Genomic DNA, 18,722 nt, shown 5'->3' with positions numbered 1-18,722 from the left:
GGCTCTTCCAAGGAAACCACAGGTGGGACTCAAAATTCAGTAAATCTGATGGGCTAATTTTTAACCTGATAATTTTGTGTGTCGCCCATGACTGATGTTATAAATATCCAAATGAGTCTTGGCAAGATAGACGTTCCCCACTGCTCGGGTTGTTAAGATGCCCATCTTACATTTTGGAGTAGCTGGGTGTGATGGCCAGCGCTGATGCCTGACTCCAGCTTCCTGTTGACGTAGAGCCTAACTGATGTCCCAGCTATTTCAGTTCCTGCCACCGATGAGGGAGACCTTGACTGGGTTTCTGACTCCTGGTTTTATCCCCGGCCCAACACCAGCCATTGTGGGTATTTGGGGAATATACCATCAAGTGTGAACTCTCTCCTTGCACAGTCTCTCTCTCAGCTTGGAATCCTTTATATGCCAGTGATTTGATGGTTTGTTTTGTCTTTTTACTATTTTTCCTAATTAAAATAAATGTGCACTTATTTTAATCAATTTGGAGAAGTGATTTCAGCTCCTTCACTGACACAAAAGCCTCTTAGGAAATCATTCACTGTATCCTATTAGCATTCCTACTCCTGCAAATATTAACAACTTTGAATCTACTTAGTTAAGATAGAATGAATGAGAACATGTAGTATTTGCAAAATTTATTGAAATACTCTGAAAATTTTCTATAAAAATCCTAGTCTTGTTTAAGTAATTTTATGTTTTTTAGTAATCTGGAAGCTCAGTTTAACTACCTCACATTGTAAGATTTAGAAAATGTCTTACGGGCTTTCTCTTCCTGTTTTTGTAAAGAAAATCAGAATGTTTTTCCTTATTTTGTGAAAGTATTTTGAAAAAAGCTTAAAATGTGTATCTCAGAATTAATACCATGTTCTGGCTTTTTAAACATTTTCTGATGCTCAGGAAATCTCTTAGATATTTTTATAGTTTGCTTTTTGATAAATCTGTCTTTCTTCGTTTTTTTTTTTTTTTTTTTTTGGTACTTCTCCTTTTTCTTCATAAGTGTCTCTCTTCTTGGCCCTTATGTTCTGTTGTTGCCTCTGTTTGCACTCCACTCTAGAGCCTTGTGTCACCTCTTCATGTAGAGGCTCTTAGGTATCAGGAATGTCCCAGTCCAGCAGGATTGGAGAACTCAGTCACTGCCTGCCTTACCAATGTGTAGTTTCTGCTGAATGGGTACTCTTAGGGGATGGTGGGGTTTTTTTTTCTTTTTTCCTTTTTAAGATTTATTTATTTTGGGCCTGGTGCAATGGCCTAGCAGCTAAAGTCCACACCTTGAATGCGTTGGGATCCCATATGGGCACTGGTTCTAATCCCAGCAGCTGCACTGACAGAGAGGAAGATCCTCCGTCCAATGATTCACTTCCCAAGTGAGCGCAATGGCCGGAGCTGCACTGATCTGAAGCCAGGAGCCAGGAACCTCCTCCAGGTCTCCCACATGAGATCAGGGTCCCAAGGCTTTGGGCCGTCTTCTACTGCTTTCCCAGGCCACAAGCAGGGAGCTGGATGGGAAGCAGGGAGCCGGATGGGAAGCGGGGCTGATGGGATTAGAACCAGCACCCACATGGGGTCTTGGCACATTCAAGGTGAGGGCTTCAGCCAATAGGCTACTGCATCAGTCCCAGGAGATGGTGTTTTGAGTTAAGGTAATCTGCGTTCACATTTGGCTCTTCTTGCTTAGTAGTCAGATGATTTTAGACAAGTTTGTTAACTTGTCTAGGCTTTGTCAAAATGATCTAGATCTATTTTTAAATGGCTATGATAATTCAGTCCTGAATTAAGTTAGGCACTTATTGCATAGTAAGCGCCAGTAAATGGTGACTCTTGTTTGCACTCTGCATGATTTCCCCCGCACAATTGATTGGCTCAGTGATGGACACTTGAGTGGCCTATTTATTGCTGTGCATTTGGAATGAGTCTGACCTTAGATGATGTGGAACAAATCAGTCTCCAGAAAGACCAAGGAAATGACCGGTTGAAAACTCATGTGATGTTAGGACTGGAATTACCGCTATGCTTGTAAGTCTCCTGGAATTATGAGGGATTAGAAACTGAGGTAATCAGGGGAATGCTTGTCATCCAAGAAAAAGGGGAGAATGGGCCAGACATGCAGAGCGATGCTGGCTCCTAACAGAACCTCATACCAGATGGCCTTCCAGTTCCACTTCTGCCTCTGCTTTTCATCTTGGGAGATGACTGTGAGTCATGCCGTTTTAACTTCAGCTTCTGCTTCCCAGCATGCTTCCTGTGTGCCACTCAGGACTTGTGATTCTCTGAGCAGAGCAGGTGCTTCTGTCCCTGTGTGCCTTAGCATGTGCTGTTCCCAATTCCTGGAATGCTTTTTCCTTGTCTGTGTGCTTGACTGCTAACATCTGTCAGGAATCTGTTCAGGAACAGGATTGTAGTGCTGCACATTAGGTTGCTGCTTGGGGTGCCCGAGTCCTGTGTCATAACACCAGTTTGACTATTAGGCTTCAGACCCAGCTTCTTGCTAATGTGCCTAGGTAGGAACAGATGAGGCTCAAGTGCCTGAGGTCCTGCCAGTCCTATGGGAGGTTTGGATGGAGTTCTTGGCTTCTGTCTTCAGCCTGGAGCAGCTCTGGCTGCTGTGGCAGCTTGAGGAGTGATCTGGCAGATGGAAGATTCTCTCTTTCTCTTCCTCTCACTCCGTCATTTTGCCTTTCAATCACATGAATAGGTAAATCTTACAAAAAAAAAGAAGTCTGTCAAATAAATGAGCCATTGTGCTGAGACATTTGCCAACTGTAAGCTTATTTCCAAAGTTAGAACTCTCAGATCTAGTCTTGTAAGACTCTTGCCTCATTACGCCCTATAGAATTATGCTTCCTTCTGTGATAGAGAAGATAAATGAAGAAACCTAGTGCTTCATTGTATGTCCATAATGATTAGATTCGTGTTTGATTTGAAACTTTTAGAGTAGTTACTATTTCTATGACAAGTTTGTTAACCCTTCAGTATCTCCATTTTCATATATATGTGTATATAGTGGGAATGATGATGCATCTAATTCAGGATTATTGCTGGGGTTAGATAGGTAAAACTGTGTGTAATAATTAATGCTTGAGGGCCTGGCGCGGTGGCGCAAGTGGTTAAAGGTCCTCGCCTTGCACGCCCGGGATCCCATATGGGCGCCGGTTCTAATCCCGGCAGCCCCGCTTCCCTTCCAGCTCCCTACCTGTGGCCCGGGAAAGCAGTCGAGGATGGCCCAAAGCTTTGGGAACCTGCACCCGCGTGGGAGACCCGGAAGAGGCTCCTGGCTTCGGATCGGCATAGTATCGGCCCGTTGCGCTCACTTGGGGAGTGAGTCATCGGACGGAAGATCTTCCTCTCTGTCTCTCCTCTCTGTATATCTGCCTTTCCAATGAAAAAAATAATAAAAATAAATCTTTAAAAAATAATTAATGCTTGACACATATTCAAAGTGATTTATTGGTATTGTTATCGGGGAAAGAATCTGGATTTTGCATATCAAATATATAAAAAAGTTTTATGTAAATTCTCTTTTGAGTTTGAAACAATAGAAATGTGGAACAATTGAAATACAACAATTTTGGATCTCAGAGAATCACTGACATGTTCACAGGGCTTTCTTTTGATTTTTTTTTTTTAGAATTGGAATGATTACGGTCATCAAGCTTTTGTCTGTTCTCATCTGTCAGATCTTCTTGAGCTGCTTTTAGATCCAGAACAACTCACTGCATCATTTCATTCATCCCATGTCAGTCTAGTCTCTCCAGAAGCTGTTGTTGCACTCAGCTTTCTAATTGAAGGTACAGTAAGCGGAGCCAGGAAAATCTATCCACTTCATGAACTTGCACTGTGGCAGCCACTGCATGTGGAAAGTGGCTTCTCAAAAATCTCTAAGACTTTCTCTCTCTACAAGCTGGAAGCCTGGTTGAGAACCTGTTTGACTGAGAATCCATTTGGTACATCTGCTTGCCTCAAGTCTGGAAAAAAATTGGCTTGGGATCACCAAGGTATTTTTTTTAAATTAATATTTTAACATATATGACACTGAATGTCAAGTTAAGGGATGCAGGGATTTTTGGTGTACTAATGATCATATCCTTTCAGTAGAAACTTAAGAAACACGACTGCTGTAAAAGCCACAGTCTCAACGCAGTTGACTCATTAGTCAAGGTTCCTCTGGTTGCTGTTAACACTACTACAGCTGCAGTAGGTCTTTGTTCTGCTTTTCTCTTTTCTGCCTCTCTCCCTCTCCCCACCATCTGCCCACTTACTTGAGGATTTCTTCATTTGTTAACAATATGACAGACTTTGGTAACCTATGCATATATTTTGAGTGTCTGGGTTAGACACTGTGTGTTAGGAGGATGTGCTCTCAGGTAATTTGATCTTTGGGATAAACACATGAACTCCAATGGAATTCATGGAATGATTTGAAAAGCGACTTATGGGGATAAAAAATTAATATCATAGTGGCTCAGGGAGATTAGTTGGGTTGATGAAGTAAATTATTTGGAGAAGTGGAGAAGATTTTGAGGTGGGCAAATATTACCTCTTAGCAGATGTGTGACCTCAGGTATATTAACTTGAGGGATAGATATGAAAAATAATCTTGGGTGTCTCTGTCTCCTTTCTGGAGATCCCATCTTCCAGATATCTCCTAGGAGGTACTTTCCTCTTCTCTCTGCTTTCCATGTTCACTTGCAAATAAAACGTACCTGTCTGCAACCAGTTCCTGACTTTTTATTTCTATACTAAGCTGAGGAAAGAACCCACTGCACTTTGCCTGTAACATTTTCCCTGACACCCAATGTGGGGCATGAACAAGACCTACGGTATTTAAACTGGGCTGTGTGACTCAAGTCAACTGGGAGATTTCACAAGCAAGTAGAGATACTCAAGTTCCAGGTGGTCATTTACAGGGAACCTTGCATGACGACCACCTTCTGTGGCAGCAACCTGGATGACTCATACCACCATTCTGTGAATCCCATGCTTCAAGGGGCTCCTTTACCCAAATGATGCCCCGTGTCAGCAGGAAGTAGCAAGAAGACGTCTTCGCCCCTTACCCTTAAAGAAGTAGGCAGTGGGATTCTAAGAGGGGTTCTGAGACTGTTCAAGCCTGCTAAAGTCTTGAGAGATACAGGGGCAGATCTTGTGAGGCCATTGTCCCTGGTCACCACCATCTCATTGCCCTGTGTTTGCACATGCACTGTTTATTGGAAACTTATCATTTGTCAGAGGTCCAGTAGCACCATCAAGTGGGCAACACAGGAATTGCCCCGTCATTTTGTAATTGATTGGAGACCACCAAAGGAGGAGGTCTTCTGCAGGGTCCCACCCAGACAAGGAGGACCCTTAAAAATCCAAAATATTTCCAGAAACCTCAGTGTCTCTCTCTCTCCTGTCTTCTCTCTCCTCTCTCTTGTTTTAGGAGATATCCTATCTTCTGGATTTGTCACGGATCTGTCCACTTTCTTGTTTTCACATTCACTTTTTTTTAATTTTAAAATTTTATTGTACAATTAATTCTGTATAGTCTGGGATTCCCCTCCCTCTAATTTCCACCCCCAACTGATTTTTCCCATATTGTCACAACAATACATTTCTTCATAAGGAGTTACAGTTCCATCAGCCTGCTATTTAGTGTGCTTCAACATTGCTGGTACAGACAATGTCAGACAGTCCATCATCCCATTGTCTAGATATGTCCATCACTTTCATTGGGAGTCCATCTTTTGTTTTGAAGTAGGGATGCATGTTGCATTGTGTCTTCATTTTACATTAATTGTTCACTTTGCAAATAAAACTCTATCGGCAACTTCAACTGTTGACATGTGCCTTGTTAAAGGTATAAGCCAGCTAAATACAAAAATGAAAAATGATACGCGACAGCTGAATAGTATCCTATAGCCATTTTAGGGTGGATAGAAACCAGTTGTATATAAACTAAAATTGAAATGTCAATGAAGTAGTCATAGGATGTGGTTAAGAACTTGCATTTTCTAATGTATCAGTCACTCAATAACATGTCAGTTAACCCCGTAATATTGTAAACTGTTGTTGATGTTATGTTATGGCTTTTAATTGGTCCAAACGATATTCTGCCAGCTCTGCTATTAATCCAGAGATGGTCTCCCCAAGAAACTGTTGAATTGATCTGGACAATAAGATGCTGGACTCTATGCATGGTACATGCTTGCAAAGAAACAAAACTGGATTTGAACTGTAATACTGCAGTAAGGTGGAGTAATCCACCATGGGGAGAGGGTACAGGGAGGGGTTGGGGGAACCTCAGAGCCTGTGAAACAATGTCATAAAATGAGATGCAATTAAAAAAAAAAACTCTATCAGCAACTGATAGAAAAAAAAGAAAAGATAAAGAATCTTATGGCAACCTTGAATGGATTATAGGTTTGAGAATTATGATAAATATTATGAAATGTTACATAAATATACCCCCAAAATAGTAGTACAGTAAAATCTGTGCTCAAAGCTTAGATCTAGCATTTATTTCCTCACATGCATCTCACATTAGTCATGAATAGATGTAGAAATGTGTAACCATATATAGTTGTTTTAATTTTATTTGAAACTTTCTCCTTTATTCATGTTTTCTTAAATAGTTGACGGTACAGCCAAGAGAGCCAAGATCACTTGCAATACTCATGTGGCCCCAAGAAGACACCGCATTGTGGTGATGAGTCAGGTTTACAAGCAGACATTGGCCAAGAGCTCAGATACCCTGGTGGGGGCACATGTGAGGATTCACCGTTGCAATGAATCTTTTATATATCTGCTTTCTCCCTTACGGTAAGCACGGTCGTCGTCTTCTTCTTTTTTTAATAAGATTTATTTATTTATTGAAAAGTCAGATATACATAGAGGAGGAGAGACATAGAGGAAGATCTTCCGTCTGATGATTCACTCCCCAAGTGACCACAACGGCCGATGCTATGCCAATCCGAAGCCAGGAGCCAGGAACTTCTTCCGGGTATCCCACACGGGTGCAGGGTCCCAAAGCTTTGAGCTGTCCTCGACTGCTTTCCCAGGCCACAAGCAGGGAGGTGGATGGGAAGTGGAGCTGTGGGATTTCAACTGGCGCTCCTATGGGATCCTGGCGCATTCAAGGAGAGGACTTTAGCCGCTAGGCTAAAGTGCCTGGCCCATAAGCACGGTCTTCTTAGTGTCCTGACAGGCAGACAAATCTTTGCATTAGGATGATTCCTTTCTTACAACCAGTTAGTAGTACATAAGTCAGATTAAAAAAAAAATCTTTTTCCATGCAGTTATTTACCTCTTCATTTCTTTTTCAGCTCTGTGACAGTTGAGAAGTGCAGGAATAGCACCTTGGTCTTGGGCCCTGTGGAGACCACACTTCACCTCCACAGCTGTGACAATGTTAAAGTCATTGCTGTGTGCCGTCGTTTTTCCATCTCTTCTACAGCAGGTTGCATCTTTCACATTCTGACACCTACACGCCCACTTATTCTCTCTGGAAACCAGGGAGCAACATTTGCCCCCTTTCATACTCATTACCCAATGCTAGAGGACCATATGGCCAAGGCTGGCCTTGCTACAGTGCCTAACTATTGGGATAATCCAATGGTTGTGTGCAGAGAGAACATTGACACAAATGCTTTCCGCCTTTTACCGCCGTCTGAATTCTATGTATTTATTACGCCCTTTGAAATGGAAGGGGACACAACAGAGATACCTGGGGGTCTCCCATCTGCATATCAGAAAGCACTGAGCCAAAGAGAGCAGAAGATACAAATCTGGCAGAAGACTGTAAAGGAGGCTCATTTGACAAAGTGAGTGTTTTCTAAAAGTAGCAGTTTGTGTTCTATGTGCAACTCCGTGGGAGAACAAATTGATTTATACATTTTTACAGCTGTGCTAAAATAATATAGTAGGTTTTTTGTTAAGACTTGAATATCAGACTGGAGTTCTATGTAGTGTTGGGTTGGGGTTGATACAAAAGCCTTAGACTCCCTTCTTTAAAGAAGCTTAAGTCTAATTGGCAGGTGTAAAAGTTAGATGAATTTCTGGTGATCTAAAACTGTTGGTTGATGGATGAATGAAAAATGTGTGTTTTACTTAAGTCTACTTTTTAAAATTAGATTTTAAGTTTAATATTATTCTTTGGATAGTTGTATCTGTACTATATTGGATAGTACTCTGATCAGGAGCTAATATGAGCTTTACCACTTCCTTTATGTGTCATTTAACCTCTCTGATTCTTGATTGTAGATGTAAAGTAATAGTATATTTTCTGCCTTATTAGACTAATGTGAAGATTTAATAAGATGACGTAGTAGTGATATGTTTGTGTTTAGTGGTGTGTGATGTGTACCCCACCATGTGTAGTTGTGTGTGTGAGAGACACTGTGTTAAATAGTATAAGTAGGAAGCCCTGTTGAGTGATGTTTGTGTGTCTGGGTGAGATTGTTTAACCCAGTTTTTTGCTACCTGATCTGTTGGGATTATCCTCATTCTAAGAAAAATCGTAACTGAAAACATTTTGATCCCATTATGGTATTTTCTGGAAGTGTTTTCTTAGCTTTGTTCTCATCAGATGGACTAAGGAATGAAAATATATTACGTGGTTAGGCAATAGCATTTTGATTCTTTGCAACAGTTGCTACCTAGGAAAAAATATAAAGATCATGAGGAGTCATAATGCCTGGTACACCTGGAATCCTTTGTTGTAGTCCTGCTAGCATTTGTCTACTTGGTCTGTGTCTTGTGGATGGAGCTACCAAGACAGTATTACTTCAGACTGGTCATTCTCATTGCAGAGTGTTGCATAATGCTGCTGCTGGTAACAGATAATATGTACTAAGCACTTAGTATGTGACAGAGAACTATGCTAAGCACCTTCTGGTACTAAGTCATTTATTCTTCAAGACAGTGTCCTATTACAAATGTAGAAACTAGAATGCAGACATTAATATGCATCTTCACAAATTTTATGGACAATGTATATTATGAAAAAATCTATACACTACTTTCAAATTAGTTTTTGTACTAAAATAAACTTACCTTTTAATTGCATTTTTTCACAGACTTTTTGAAGTCCCCTCTTACATCACCCAGGGTCACACATGAGTCTCACCCTTTTAGTTTATTTCTTAAAAGCCTCTATTATCTTTATTGATTTCTGTTAACTACTGTTATATAATTTTAAGAATTCATTAAAATTATAATGTCATATAGTAATGGTTGGTCACTGAAAAAAATTTTAAAAGCAGTTATATTGTTCTAATAGTTTTGTACTCAGGTGCCTATATTCTGTTACGCATGAAAAGCTTAGGCTTAGGGTTAGATACCTGTGTAGAGTCTATATGGTAAGCAGTAAATGTTGACTGAGTCAGTGTTTTCAAATAGTGAGATCTGTTACGACACTAGAAGCAATGAAAGTAGTCAGCTTAACTTTGCAAATACAGATGTTCCTTGATTTATGAGGGGGTTACCTTCTGGTAACCCCCTCATAAATTGAAAACATTGAGTTGAAAATACATCTGATCTGCCAAACATCATAGCTTAGCCACTGACTGACTGGGAGTTGTGACTGCCTGCCACTGCCTCATGTCACGATGGAGTATCACAGTGAGTAGTGCTAGTCCAGGAGAAGATCAAAATTCAAAGCAAGGTTACACTGAATGTATGTAATTGTATATATGAATGTATATAATTGCCACACCCTGGAAAAGTAAAAAAAAAAGTTATAAGTCAGGGACTGTCTATATATAGAAGACCAAAGTTAGTTTGAAAATAAAGTGCCGATGTGATTCTTTTAAGAGTAATTAGGTCATGTCATTTCCCTGCTCTGCCCCCATTATAGCTTCTTATAATACTTGAGTATATCCAAAGCCTTTATTGTATCCACCTGGTTCCCTCTGCATCATTTTCTGCCATTCTCTCATTCAATCCGTCCCAATAAACAACAGTGTTTTTGCTGTTACTTAGTAGTTACTCCTGGCCAAAGACTGCCAGGAGCACATAGGTAGAGAAAAGGTGGCTTGTATCGACTCTATCCTAGGAGGGAGAAACTATGTTTCCTGATTGAAGATTAGCCTTTTATTTATTGTATTAATTAATTTAGTATTAAGAGAGTTACAAACAACTCAGTGATAGAATTAGACTTGGATTTGTGTTGGGCATCTTGGGTCCAGGAAGCAGCGCACTGGCTTCAGATGCCGTCCAGAAGCAAGAGTGACTGATTTGTAGCTTAAGGAAGTCAGACAGGAGAAGTGTCCCAAAGCAGTAGCCAGTTAACCAAGAAAGAGTGACTGGTTGTTTTTATGCTTCGGATCACACAAAAAATTGGCTTAGTTCTTGTCTTTGTCTATCTTCATCCCAGAATGGCCTTTTCTAACAATGATGCTGTGAGGAATCACCAGGTCCTTGCTCCACTAAGGCCTGTTAATAGTGCTAAGCTATTTCCTGGCCATCGGGAGCCACTCTTTTTGTTTATTTGTTTGTTTAAGATTTATTTATTTATTTGAAAGCAGATATACAGAGAGGAGGAGAGACAGAGAGGAAGATCTTCTGTCCGATGATGCACTCCCCAAGTGACCACAATAGCTGGTGCTGCACCGATCCAAAGCGAGGAGCCAGGAACTTCCTCCAGGTCTCCCTTGTGGGTGCAGGGTCCCAAGGTCCTGGGCCATCCTCAACTGCTTTTCCAGGCCACAAGCAGGGAGCTTGATGGGAAGCAGGGCTGCTGGGATTACAACCAGCATCCATATGGGATCCTGGTCCGTTAACAGTGAGGACTTTAGCCGCTATCGCGCTGGGCCCATGGAGCCACTCTTTGTTTTCTTGAATCATGTTATATATTCTGGGACTTCAAAAAGTTCAGGAAAAAACTAAATTAAAAGAGAAATTTATTTTGGTGCCTTTCATAGTACACATTTCCATAAAGTTTTTGAATACTTCTGTATTCTCAGCGTCACAATCTTTCTAATTTTTGTTTCTTCTGCTGGTAATCCCTTCAGTTTCTTAACTGACTTTGTAGAGGAGCCTCTAGCCATTCTGTTGCCTGAGTAGCATCCAGATACTTTCCAGTCTCCTATCCTGCTTTTACTCCAAGGCACTTAATAACCACTTAATTTTATATCTTATATTTGTTTTCATACTAGATCATAATGTGAATGGAATGCTCTGTAGTCATGCAATATCTATTGTTTTATTTATTTATTTATTTTTGTACTCCCATCTGTGTAGTCTAAGGAGAGCAAGAATAAAAAGATAACTAGAAAAAAATCACCTAACATTGCCTGATTAAAGTGCTGAGTAGTCACTTGGAGTAGAATTTATATGGATTAGTGATTATGCTTTAAATTGAAATTTTAGGGAGCAGAGGAAGCAGTTCCAGGTGCTTGTGGAGAACAAGTTTTATGAGTGGCTGGTTAGTACGGGACATCGCCAGCAGCTGGACAGCCTCGTGCCCCCTGCGGTCGCCTCCAAACAAGCGGCAGGATAGAACTCCAGCCTCGGCACTGGTGAGCATGTCTAACGTAGCCACTTCAGCTAGATTCCTTGGGAAACAAACACCTTCCGAGCATGAACCTGCCAACATACCATTGCCAGATTTCTGCCATTCCCACCACATACGCAGATTTTGACATATTCATATGTGCCATGTTGTATAGTGAGACCAGAATATTCAGGTGAAACCTATAAAATTTTGGACAAATATGAGTCTAAGGATCAGGTTAATTATCTTTATGCTATTTTGTTTGGCATAAGTTGTACTGTCCAAAAATACTGTTGTCCCCCAAACGCATTTGTCTCATTCCTCCTTTGCAATATGTTTTTCTTATTTCCAATCCCCCAACCTGAATGTTTTGTGAATTTTCTGATCTTTATTGATTACTCTTGTAAGTGTAATAAATTAGCAGAATTGAAACCAGAAATCATATATTAAACAGGCAAGAACATAGATACAGACATTTACTGAAGTCATATTATGTAAATATATTGTAGTTTTTATTTTTAAAGATTTGTTCACTTTTATTGGAAAGGCAGACTTATAGAATGAAGGAGAGACAGAAAGATCTTTCATCCACTGGTTCACTTCTCATATGGCCACATTGTCCAGAGCTGAGCCAATACAAAGTCAGGAGCCAGGAGCTTCTTCAGGGTCTCCCAGGCAGGTGCAGGGTTCCAAGGCTTTGAGCCATTCTCTGCTGCTTTCGCAGGCCACAAGCAGGGAGCTGGATGGGAAGCAGGGCCATCAGGACATGAACTGGCACCCATATGGGATGCTGGCACTTCTAAGCAGAGGATTAAGCAGTTGAGCCATCAGGCTGGTCCTGGAAGATCTCTTTCTGTCTCTCCATCTCTCTTGCTGTGCCTTTCAAATAAGTAAAGTCCCTTTAAAAATTATAAAAAAAAAAACAAGAAAAAAGGATGTGAATATGTAGTAGATCATAGAAAAATAAAGAAACACATCTTCACATAGATACTGTAATTTTAAAATTAAAGTAGTTTTTTTTGTCTATAAGATTGGCAGGGATCAAAAACTGGTGGTACATATACTTGGTAGACATTTCATCTGCTGGAGAAAGTCTAAATGTGTGTTACCTCTTTAGAGGCCAGTTTGACAAGATCAAAATTAAGAATACAAATACTCCTTAACTTAGCAATTTTTCTTCTTAAAATTTATTTTACAGATAAATTATGAATGTAAAGATCTGTTTACTTTATTAAGTTTACAGATAAATTTGTAACTGTTCTGTCAATGTGATGTTTTAAGATATGTATACATTGTAGAATGCCCGAGTCTAATTAATTAGCATATGTATTTACATTATACAATTGTCATCTTAATGGCAAGAATACTTGGCATATACCTCCAGCGTTTCATAAGCAGAGAACACAGTATGTTGTTATTAACTGTAGTCACTGTTTCTACAGTAGACCTCTTGAACTTATTCCTCCTGTCTGACTGAAGTGTTATAACCTGTAATAGTCTATTTTTTAAAAATTGCTCGTTGGAGCATCACTTAAAATATCCAAACAGAAAACAGGCCAGGTGCTCCTCAGGCTGACAAGCAATTGAGTCGTTTCTATTTTTCATCTATTGTGAATAATGCTGCTCTGTATATTTTGTGTACAGTTTCTATTTATCTTTTTTTAAAATTTTTTTGTTTATTTTTGACAGTCTTTATATATAGTTAATTAGGGCACAAAGGTTCAAGAGCTACAGGAAAGTGGGTAAGACTATTATTTCCACATTGTTTTTTTCCTGTATCTGGGGTAAACGGGGAGATAAGGGAGAAGTGCTACCCCGTCTCCCACCCATCCCAGGTCTTGCTCAAGTGGTTTTGATAGTTCAACAGTTATGAGTTGCTGCCAATCTTGCCATTCCAAGCACGATGAGGTCGCTGCAGAATCCACTGATTGACATAGTCTGCCTTAGAGTTTCCTTTTGCCTAGTTTTTCACTGCTAGCATATGGCTGGGGTGTTGATTGATTTGTTCTGTCCTCTGTTGTGGTGCCAGGTATCCTCTGCAGGTTCCAATAGACTGCCATATCCTCCATGTGCAGCTGATTATGCTCTCCACTGCTTCATTTCAACCTCTGAGGAGGCACTTGCACTCCATAGCAGACCATGAAACCTGCACTTTTCGTTATGGTTAGGGTTCTGAGTCCAGCAGTTCGATTGGGGAGATCCCAAAAGAAACTTTGTCTGAGGTGATCCCAGACCAGATTCTTGTGTGTACTTTCAAGTATAGGGCCCAGTACCATTTATTTACTTTTTAAACATTCATTTACCTTTTAAACATTCATTTATTTGAGAGAGTGACAGGGAAAAACATGTATTTCAAAATATCATACCATACAGAATAAAATTACAAGAGAAATATCTTATATCCTCTGGTTCATGCAGCAGCCAAGAACCCGGAACTCCCATTGGCCTTGCACATGGGTGGCAGGGGCCCATACACCTGGGCTGTCTTCTGCCTCCCCAGACATACCATCAGGCAGCTGGTTTGGACACCAAGCAGCTGAGATTCAAACTGTCACTCCGGAGTGGGATGCTGGTCTTAAAGGTGCTGGCTAAACCTGTGTCACAACACCAGTCCCTGTGTGCACAGTTGTGTGTAGATTTGTATATCCATTCCTCGTGGATATTTACCTAGAGGTAGGATTATAGGTATATATATTTAACTTTTTAAGGTGCTGCAGCTTTCCAAAGCCTCAACAAGATTTTTTTTATTATTCATTCATTTATTTATATTTTTAAAATATCTTAAAAAAAAAGAATTTCAATATCTAGTCAGTGTTAAAGCTGAATTGAAAATTGGGTATCTGTGGCAGGGATCGGACACAGCAGGTAGGATCTCATTTGGGATACCTGCTGATGGCAGGTCGTTGGTTTATGTCTGCTGAGCTGGAAGCTGCTGAAAGCTTGCACATGTAAGTCTATCCTACTCGTCAGTCAAATTGCTCCCTTTCCCACGCAGCATCTGCTTCATCCAGAACCTGAGGGAGGACACTATGACGTGATATCGAGCTCCATACGGGACTTGTGGATGTGCCGTATAATTCCCAGGTGGCTTCATGCTTTAACAGGGACCACCTAGTACTTGATGAAAAAGCCAGCCACTGGACAGGGCACTCTGTTTCACAGCTGACCACTGCTGCAGATGCTGCCCACAGGTTCCCTTTTCTCTTTCTCTTCCCTAACCATGCTTCCTTTTAGGCATTCTGGACCTGCCCACTCATTTCAGGTGTTTTCTGTGTGGGGCAGCCCATGCTCACATGTGTATGTGTGCTTTATTACCCTAAAAAAAATTTTTTTTTTATTGATTACATTGCATTATGTGACACAGTTTTATAGGTTCTGGAATTCCTCCTTCCCTCCCCAACCCCCCCCCCCCCCCTTGGTGGATTCTTGTTGCATTACTACAGTTCAGATTCAGTTGAGATTCTTTCCTTGCAAGCATCTACAAAGCATAGAGTCCAGCATCTTATTGTCCAAATAAGTTCAGCAGTTTCTTGGGGAGACCGTCTCTGGTCTGAAGGTGGAGCTGAGAGAGTATCATCCCAATCAATTAAAAACCCCGACATTACATCGGTAACAATTTATAACATAATGGAATTAGTTGACATGGTATTGTGTAACCAGCATGTTAAAAGAGAGAGAGAGAGAAAACAACAACAAAAAAAAAACAAGTTCTGAACCACATCCTATGACTTCTACATTGACATTATCATTATCAGTTTATATACAACTGGGTTCTATACACCTTAAAATGGCTATAGATTACTATTCAGCTGTCTCATGTCTATTTTAATTTTAGTATTTAGCAGTTTATAGCCTTGAAGCATGATTTTGCAGAACCTGGCTGTTTTTCAGGTAGTCTAACTCTATAACTCTAAAAGACATATGTCAACAGTTTAGGTGAACAGTTTTAGGAGGGGTGTGCAGAGAAATCTTCAAAACCCTAGTGAGGAGTAACTAATCTTTGTGTCCCACCCAGTGAGTTATAAGTGCATCCTCACTACCCATTTCTTGTTTCTAAGCTTTCCTTGCTGTTCTCCATCTATTCTAGGGTTTTTTGTTTGTTTATTTGTTAGTTTGTTTTGGGGGGTTTCTGGAGCGATCCTGATGGTCATTACGAGAGAGGGTGGGGACCCAAAGTCGGAACCAGGCAAGAACCAGAGAAAGCTCCTCTCCCTAGTCCCGAAGGAAGTTTACTGTTTTGTTTCTGCGGACCGCTCAGTTCTCCTGGTTGTCGTTCCGATGACCTTGGATCCTGCAAGGCAGGGTATGGGCTTCAATCCCATGTGGGAGATCCAAATGGAGGTGGGTGACCTCAGAGTTCTTGGCCTCCGAAGGCACTCCAATTCCCCATGGTCTCCTTAGCGGTTGGGATGTAGTCCTTGGAGCTCGTACTGATAATCCTTGGTGAGGATCTAGGAGTCTTCAGTTTTGATGGTTTTATTTCAGTTTGGTTGCTTCCAAATAATCTCTATTCTCTAGTAGAATTCATGACGTGCTCATGAAATATATGATGGCATCATTTTTACCAAGAGACTTCTGTGTTTCCTTTTTGTCATGCATGTGTTGGCTATTCAGTGGTGTGTTATGTTTTTTCAGGGTGATATAATTTGTTGTTGATGTTGTTGTTGATGTGGCTGTTATGAAATGATGTCAGTCTGAAACAGTAATATTATTTCAACCCCAAACAGCCTGTATCTCATGCAATAAGATATTGTGAAATAACCAGTGAATCAACAATCGATATGAGTCAGACTGCTTCTGATCTACATCAAAGAATTGTAAAACCTAATATACTTGTAAGGCCTTATGCTACTCGGAAAGGGGGAGGGAGAGCAGAGAAATCTTACATCACCCAAGAAGGTGTGAGGAAGATGGGAAGTATAACCTATCAGGATCATAACTGGCAACTCATAGACAACAGACTCAAATCAGCATTAGACAATAGCAAAACTACAAAGGCATATGGGGGGAATCAGGAGCAATCCCAACAACCTCTTAACAGGAGGTCATATGCACAGAGCAGGGGGGGACCCCAGAGTGGAGCAGGCAGACAGGAGGAGGCTTGTATCCCAACCCTGAAGACTCCTAGATCCTCACCAAGGGCTTTATTACCTTTTAAAAAATCAGTTTTTTCAGCTTTTGCATGTCTGTACTTAGAATGCTTGTCTTGCTGTAAGCCAAGAAGAGCACAGAGAGAAGTTAACATATTGTCCACATCACTTCTTCCCATGTTACAGCGCCTGGGTTTCACTCGCAGCTCTAGCTGCCAGTCCAGCTTCTTGCTGACATATCACTGGGCAGACAGGCTGTGGTGGTTGAGGCAGTTAGGCTGCTGCCACTCATGTTAGAGTCCCAGATGGACTTCCTGCCCCTGGCCCAGGCCTGGCCCAGACATGACTGCTGCCAAAGTTGGAGCAGTGAATCCTCACATGGGAGCTCTCTCTTTCTCTCCCTGTCCTTGCCTTTTCAAATACATAAAATGTTAAAGTTGTTACAGCCATATTCTCATAAAGTTTAAAAATTATAAGTCTGAAAAGTTTCAGTTAAAACATTTTTGGTTTAAATTAATCCCCACAGATTGCCAATTAATAAGATACTTAGAAAAGAGGAAAATGACTGACTTTAAACTTTGTATGTTATCCTAATCTATCACTTGATGTTGATACTTTATGTGATTTTGTAAATATATTTTTTTCCCTTTTACTTATATGAAAGCAAAAGAATGTGATTGCTATGAACTTTCCTTCTGTTATCTTCAGGGGCCTGGAGGCACGAGAGTGAGTGGAGGACGGTGCGCATCTGACAGCTGAGTAGGGAAGATGTTTTTCCTGCTTCAGAGACTTGCAAGGATTCTTCTTTTTTTTTTTTTTTCCCTTTTAAATCTTTTTCTTATTTCCATTCTATTCAATTGCTACTGTTTAGGTTGAATTTTAGCTTTTTTTTGATTTTTCTTATAAACAAATTATTTATAGAACATTGAAACACTCCTTGTCATGATGCTAAATTGAAGAAGTTAGTGAAGGTAGCCCTATTGTGTATATGTTAGTGTTAAGGTAATGTTGATTTATATATGTATTATATTTTAATTTGTATTATGAAAGGGTTTCTTCCTTGGTGGAGTTTAAAAAAGGTTTTATAGTTTTTTATTACTATTTATAAAAGGAACTTAGTATCCTCTGAAAAACACTTGTAATGAGGGTATGATTTGTTATCATACATGTAGCAGATACTTTGATAGGAAGATATTTTAAAGCATAAGACAGTGGGATTGCATAAAGATCTTTAGTTTTCACATCTAGCTTTAATTTTCAATAAACTCAAAAAAGTATTTTTCTTAATAAAATATAGATTTTTAATTTTCAAAGTTTTCAGTGTCATTCTGTATATTAAAGTGAAGTTTACATTTGATTTGGCAAGCCCAGTTCTTGCAGATAAAGGGAAGAAATGATTGAACTAGTGAAATAAATCAGTTGAGCAACATTGGTTCATGTACTTGTTGGCCATTTAACTAGTAATTTTATCAAAAAGGGACTGCTGCTTTATTTCTAAAGTGAAAATTACCCTCAGAATGTTTGTTAATTTTTTTTAAAAAAAGATTTATTTATTTTTATTGTAAAAGCATATATGTACAGAGAAGAGGAGAGATGAGAAATATCTTCCATCCGATGATTCACTCCCCAAGTGACCACAACGGCCAGTGCTGTGCTGATCCGAAGCCAGGAGCCAGGAACTTCTTTCCGGGTCTCCCTCACCGGTGCAGGGCCCCAGGACTTTGGGCTGTCGTCGACGGCTTTCCCAGGTCACAAGCAGGGAACTGGATGGGATCCCAGCAGGTGCGAGGTGAGGACTTTTAGCTGCTAAGCCATGGTGCTAGGCCCAGAGTGTTTGTTAGTTTTAATTGAAGTTTTCAGTTTTTGTTTTATGATGAAATTCAAACAAGCACAACATTACCAAATAAAGAAACATTAGAATTAATTTAAGTGTGTTTTGAAGATTGTTACATATTAATGTATATTCATAAAATTAGTAGTATTAACCACATGCTTTTGTAAAAATTTTATATATATGGGCCTGGTGCAATAGCCTAGTGGCTAAATCCTCGCTTTGCGTGCTCGCTTTGCCCATATGGGCACCGGGTTGTGTCCTGGCTGCTCCACTTCCTATCTAGCTCTTCTGCTTGTGGCCTGGGGAAGCAATCAAGGAC

At 40.2% G+C, this 18,722-nt stretch overlaps 1 protein-coding gene across 2 annotated transcripts in view; it reads left to right on the top strand.

The window, feature by feature from the left end:
- Positions 1-17,878, top strand: part of TBCCD1 (TBCC domain containing 1) — a 36,195-nt gene extending 18,317 nt beyond the window's left edge. For both annotated transcript variants that reach the window (XM_041002864.1, XM_041002865.1), the window contains 5 exons: positions 3,638-4,004; positions 6,621-6,807; positions 7,311-7,808; positions 11,356-11,504; positions 17,278-17,878. In XM_041002864.1, coding sequence (XP_040858798.1) covers positions 3,638-4,004; positions 6,621-6,807; positions 7,311-7,808; positions 11,356-11,485 — 1,182 coding nt within the window. In that variant the 3' untranslated portion in view covers positions 11,486-11,504; positions 17,278-17,878. The remainder of the gene's footprint in view (positions 1-3,637; positions 4,005-6,620; positions 6,808-7,310; positions 7,809-11,355; positions 11,505-17,277) is intronic.
- Positions 17,879-18,722: the final 844 nt, after the last annotated feature.

The sequence above is a fragment of the Ochotona curzoniae genome, unplaced genomic scaffold (assembly GCF_017591425.1).
Source record: "Ochotona curzoniae isolate NIBS_2020 unplaced genomic scaffold, NIBS_Ocur_1.0 scaffold_2587, whole genome shotgun sequence".
NCBI classification, from domain to species: Eukaryota; Metazoa; Chordata; class Mammalia; order Lagomorpha; family Ochotonidae; genus Ochotona; species Ochotona curzoniae.
Note: the sequence above shows the minus strand (reverse complement) of the source record. Positions and strands in the feature narration are given on the sequence as shown.